Source organism: Chiloscyllium plagiosum, chromosome 6 (genome assembly GCF_004010195.1).
Source record: "Chiloscyllium plagiosum isolate BGI_BamShark_2017 chromosome 6, ASM401019v2, whole genome shotgun sequence".
In the NCBI taxonomy this organism is placed as follows: Eukaryota; Metazoa; Chordata; class Chondrichthyes; order Orectolobiformes; family Hemiscylliidae; genus Chiloscyllium; species Chiloscyllium plagiosum.
The window spans coordinates 12,582,916-12,588,915 of NC_057715.1; the positions used below are offsets into that span (position 1 = coordinate 12,582,916).

At 41.5% G+C, this 6,000-nt stretch overlaps 1 protein-coding gene across 8 annotated transcripts in view; it reads right to left on the bottom strand.

Moving 5' to 3' along the window:
* The window catches only part of atp11a (ATPase phospholipid transporting 11A), a 140,165-nt gene that overhangs the window by 29,179 nt on the left and 104,986 nt on the right, over positions 1-6,000 (bottom strand). For all 8 annotated transcript variants that reach the window (XM_043691213.1, XM_043691212.1, XM_043691220.1 and 5 more), the window contains exons 20-22: positions 2,977-3,154; positions 2,305-2,407; positions 118-263 (exon numbers count right to left, since the gene is read on the bottom strand). In XM_043691213.1, coding sequence (XP_043547148.1) covers positions 118-263; positions 2,305-2,407; positions 2,977-3,154 — 427 coding nt within the window. The remainder of the gene's footprint in view (positions 1-117; positions 264-2,304; positions 2,408-2,976; positions 3,155-6,000) is intronic.

The following is a 6,000-nucleotide window of genomic DNA, read 5'->3' on the forward strand; positions in this document are numbered from 1 at the left end:
GTTTAGTGTAGGATAGATCTGATGATACTTCAATTAGCAATTATAGATGTACTTTAATCAGAAACTAAAAAGCTAATTTGCTTTCCTTAACAAGAAAATACAATTTGAATCACCCACCTTATAGAAGAAATATTGGACAAGTTGGGCAATTCTTATGTAGTAATAATGACCATGGACAAGCAACAACTTCTTCAGATGTTTAAACTTGGGAATACAATAATCACTGTTTCGAGCAGCCTGACGACCTTCCTTGCCCAAAATGCCTGGAGAAACAAAACCACAGGTTGTCAAACACTCAAAGAATGACTACAGTCACAAAATAAATGTGGATTTAAAAATATGCGCATTGTACCTACATGCGTTTCCCTCAATATAACTTTCTCACTATCTTAGGTCTATTTGTGATACAGAATTTGGGTAGGTAAAATGGGTCAGGGTTAAAATCAGTGTCCGGTCACAACATCTGCCTGTCCATGAGATATTGAGCCTGGCATTCTTTGAATTCATCGGGCTCAACTCAGTTACACATAGGGCTCAGCTCAGTTACACATAGGGAAGCAGCAATGTAAAATGTGAAGAGTAGTCTGGTAAGGAGTTGAGGAAACTTGTTGCTTCAGGATTTGAATGCAAAAGCTCCTTAGGAGATGCCAGCAATGCCTTCCAACATTGATCAGCGTATTATGTATCATTTGTGTACACCTCAGTTATGTTAAAGAGAATATTGACATGTTTCAATGCACCGTTAATTTAGTGGAAGCCCTATTCAAAATAGGTCAGATGGCTCAATTCATTCTCCAACACAAAATCACAGATTACAGGGGGTGCTGGATAGGGTAAATGCAAAGAGGCTGTTTACCCTTCTGGGAAAATCTAGCACCAAATGGGTACAATTCCAGAATAAGCGGTTGTGCATTTAAGACAGAGATGAGGAGGAAACTTTTCAAAGGGTAGTAAATCTGTGGAATTCTTTACCACTGAGAGCTCTCGATGCTGGCTCATTAAGTATATTCAGGGCTGAGATACAAATTTTTAATCAGTAAGGGAATCATAGGTTGTGGAAAGAAGGCTAGAAATTGGATTTGAGGATTATGAGATCAACCACGATCTCAGTAAATGACTGAGCAGCCTCGATAGGTCAAATAGTTTGCTTCTGCCCCTAAATCATATGGTTCTTGTGGTTTTAAAAGAATTTCTCACCAAGGAGGTCTGTATTGACAGCTGAAGAAAATTGTTGACTTTTCTTGACTGACATAATTAAATGGGTACAATGAATTTTCAGGTCACTATCTCTTTTATCAAGGAAAAGATTTAGAAATGGATGATTTTTCTGAGTAGTTCCACACATGCCATTGCTACTGTATCGTTCAATGGTGCTGTACATAAAATAAGTGAATAGAATGGATGAATACAGCATGCATTGGTATGAATGTGGTATGGGCAGTGGATGAGGTGATATAAGTGAGTTGAAGACTAGAGGGCTTTACAACCTATAATGCAATTGGGATAGCCTCAAAAAACTAAGGCACCTGGTCTAATAGCCTGCCTCGGCAATCACCCATCCTCGAGGCTGCATATGTTCTGGGTCTGGGGTTGGTCAGCTGAAGTCCATTGGACACCTGCATCCTGCAGTGAAGACTGTGACATTTTGGGTGTCTTTCTGCCAAGACAGAAGTAGTCAGTAAGTTTCCCAACTCAAGCTCCCCTCCTTGGAACAAATTCTGGGCCAAAGCGATCAAATGCAGAATAAGTATGAAGTGGCAAAAGAGTCAGTCCATGTCTGACTTATCTGGTTGAAGGTTTCTAATGAGATCTAAAATGTGGCGAATATATGATTGCCTAAAAATGGTGTCTACAAGGATTTCCAGGAGGCATTCAGGAGATACAATATTGGGAACATTTTCTGATGTTGATTGTGAAGAGTGGTGTTCCTTCTGGTGCAAGTTCTGGAACTTGAAATTTTCACCATAGATATAAAACTCTGCAGAACGTCATGTGAAGGCTAATGGTTTTCTTCTGTTTATGCACCTCTTCTGATATACTCAATGTGGTTACAAGTTCTATTGGCACTTGAAAGTTGAATGGCTAAAGTAGATTCTGAGCAACAGTGCATAATGAGACAGATATTAACTAAGTCAGAGAGACATACAGATGAGGACATATTTCAGCCTAAGATCAAACTCCCATAGATTAAATGGTTTCTAATTTCTACCTTCACCAAATACTGTAACAGTGAGATCCTACTGGGTATTAATCACAAATCAAAATATAGAGAACAAATGTTTTAAAACGAATAGATCATTTTACCGATTCCGACATGGGCTTCCAGAATCATACTGACATCATTAGCCCCGTCACCAATTGCCAAGGTTATGGGATGTTCTTTTGAAGATTTGATTAGTTTAACAATCTGCAAATCAAGGTTAAAGGAACAAACATGGATTAAAGGTGCAATGCAAGTTTAACATCCTTTGATTGTATTATATCACAAAATAATGTTGGGGACAGGGACTTTGAAATTCTCTTGCTTCATGATCCATTCTCCAACTCACACCAACGTATGGATACAAGAGCCTGTACTAATACTGAAAATATTAAAAACCATAATAATGGAGTATTAACTTGGCAGCAAGTGTGGTCAAAGACACACAGTTAACGTTTCAGAATGACGTTTCATCAGAAGTGACTTCAGAACTGAAATAGTAACATTCTTTCTTTCTCTACATACATGCTGCCAGATCTGCTGAGTATATATAGCATTTCACCTTAATTCAGCAACTATAGCGCTGTGTTTGCATAACAATGCTACTTGATATAACAACCCTATTCTGCTAAAATTTCTGACTTACTGTGAGCAATACCATGAGCAATTTCATAAATATTCAAAATGGAACATTAAAGTAAGCTTTCAAAGGAACAGTCAATTAATTCAGTAATAACTTAAAATTTAAAATACATAGACCGGTATTCAAGGCTAACCTGTGCTTTCTGTAAAGGTGCCATTCTGCAGCACAAGACTCCACTACAGTTGCGACATATTTCCAGAAACAGATCTTTGTAATTACTTGAAGAACCATTTTCAGCAGGTTTCATGATGAGTGAGAGTGTGGTCCCATCGATGATCAAACCATAATCATGTAAATCATGCTGGGAAAATCTAAAACACAGCAATAAAACAATCCCAGCTTAATTATCCCAAACACTTACAATTTTGATATGGTAAATAAAGTCATAGAATGGCTATAAATCTAAGAGGCGAAAGTGAGTACTGCAGATGCTGGAGACTAGAGTTAAGAGTGTGGTGCTGGAAAAGCACAGCAGGTCAGGCAGCATCCGAGGAGCAGGAAAATTGATGTTTCAGGCAAAAGCCCCTTCTTTTAGCCTGAAACATCGATTCTCCTGCTCCTCGGATGCTGCCTGACCTGCTATGCCTTTCCAGCACCATACTCTTGACTACAAATCTAAGAGGCCATTTGACCACTGGTCATAGAGTCTCCACCTTTAACACAATGGGTATGCACCAAACCTTTGAAGACCATACCCGCTCCTCCCATCTTTTCCCCAAATCCCCACATTTACCATGGCCAATCCACTGAAATTCATGTCTTTTGGACTGTGGGAAGAAACTGGAGTACCATTGGAAATCCACACTGACACAAGGAGAACATGCAGACTCCACGCAGTTATCCAAAGCTCAAATCCATGTCCCTGGCACTGGAAGGCAGCAGTGCCAACCATATGTCTGGGCTGACCTTCCAAAAGAGCAACTCATCTAGTGTCACTCCCTCACCCTTTCATTGTAGCTTTGCAAACATTTCCCTTTCAGATACCAATTTCATTTGAAACATTATTGAATTTGCCTGCACCATACTCTCAGGCTATGCATTCCAGACCCTAACCACTCCATAAAAAGTTTGTCCGCATGACATCTGATTATGTTACTGAACAAACAATCCTACCTTGAAAGTTTGAGAATTTCAGGCAGTCTAAAAAAAACCTGTAAATAAAAAGCTGATATCAATAAAAGTGATTGTGAAGTTATTGGAATCTTGTAAAACTGCAACTGATTTAGTGAAAGAGAACCGATCACCCTCACTCAGTGCAGCCTTACCTGAACTCCATGGTGGGCGGCACGGTGGTTAGCACTGCTGCCTCACAGAGCCAGGGACACGGGTTCAATTCCCGCCTCGGGCAACTGTCTGTGTGGAGTTTGCACATTCTCCCCGTGTCTGTGTGGGTTTCCTCCGGATGCTCCGGTTTCCTCTCACAGTCCAAAATCGTGCAGGTTAGGTGAATTGGCCATGTTAAATTGCCCGTAGTGTTAGGTGAAGGGGTAAATGTAGGGGAATGGGTCTGGGTGGGTTGCTCTTCGGAGGGTCGGTGTGGACTTGTTGGGCTGAAGGGCCTGTTTCCACACTGTAAGTAATCTAATCTAATTAAAACCAGTATGGTTCTAAAGTGGCCTCATATGCCTCTTAGTTGTATAAAGTAACAATAGGAGGAGGAGTGAGCCATTTGGTACATCAAGACTCCTCTGCCATTCAATAAGATTCTGGCCAGTCTGATTGTGCCTGAACACCAATATGCAGCCTGGGCCCCAAACCCTGGATTTCCTTTCCAATCAAAAATCATTCTAATTCAGCATTCAATATATCCAATGACACTGCCCCCAGTGCAAGAGAATTTCAAATATAGGCTGAGAGAAGAAACTACTCGTCTTGTCTGAAATGGAAGACCCCTATTTTGAAACTGTGCACCCTTGCTCTTGACTCTCTACAACGTGAAATATCCTCTTCTCATCAACCCTTTCAAACTCCCTCAGAATCTTGAACTTCCAAATCAGATCACCCAACTCCAACAAGTGTAGGTCCAACATGTCTGTCTTTTCCTGACAAGCCAACCTGCTCATCCCAGGAATCAGCCTAATGAACATTTTCTTAACTGCATTCAATGCAGTTATACCCTTCTTTCTGCCAAGTTGGCAAAACTGCACATAGTATGTTCGACCTGATGTTACCAAGTCACTGCACTGTTGTGGTAATACTTCCCTATATTTATACTCCATCTCTATTGCAATAAGTGTCACCAATCCATATGTCTTTCCAATTACTTGCTGCACCTACATATTAATTTATTTCATGTACAACAATCCCTATATCCCTCTACAGATGTCTCTTCATGTAAAGAATATTCTGCTTTTCTAATATTTCTGCTAAAATCTTGTTTAAAATAAACATAACCTTTTGTGGACACATGTATCCTCCCCACAATTTGCTTTCTTTTCTCCTTTTGCATCCTTTTAAAATCATTTTTGGTTTTTTATAAGACCCACTGCCACCTTCTTAGGAAAATAATGGTCAAAAATAGATGTCATCCTTGCCATTGATACCATCTTACTGTGAATCAATCTTAAAAATGTTTCAATTTTAAAGAATTGGCAAAGGAACAACCTCACCATCAAACCCTCCGCGCCTACTTCTTCAACCAGGATTCCCACCCATGCTCTGACGACCCCTTCTCCCGCCTCTAACACACCCCATCAACCTGGACACGCTGTGCTGGCCTCTTACCCGCCCTCGATCTCTTCATAGCCAACTGCGGCCGCGACATTGACCACCCGTGTCCAATCTGTCGACCCCTCTCACCCACTCCAACCTCGCACCCTCGCAACATGCAGCCCTCCACTCCCTCTGCTCCAACCCCAACCTCACCATCAAATCGGCAGACAAGGGAAGCGCGGTGGCAGTTTGGTGCACCGATCTTTATATTGCTGAGGCTAAATGTCAGCTCGCGGACACCTCCTCCTACTGCCCCCTTGACCATGACCCGATCTCCCACCACCAAACCATCATCTCCCAGACCATCCATAACCTCATCACCTCAGGGGATCTCCCATCCACCGCCTCCAACCTCATAGTCCCACAACCCCGCACCGCCCGTTTCTACCTCCTGCCCAAAATCCACAAACCTGACTGCCCCAGCCGACCCATTGTCTCAGCCTGC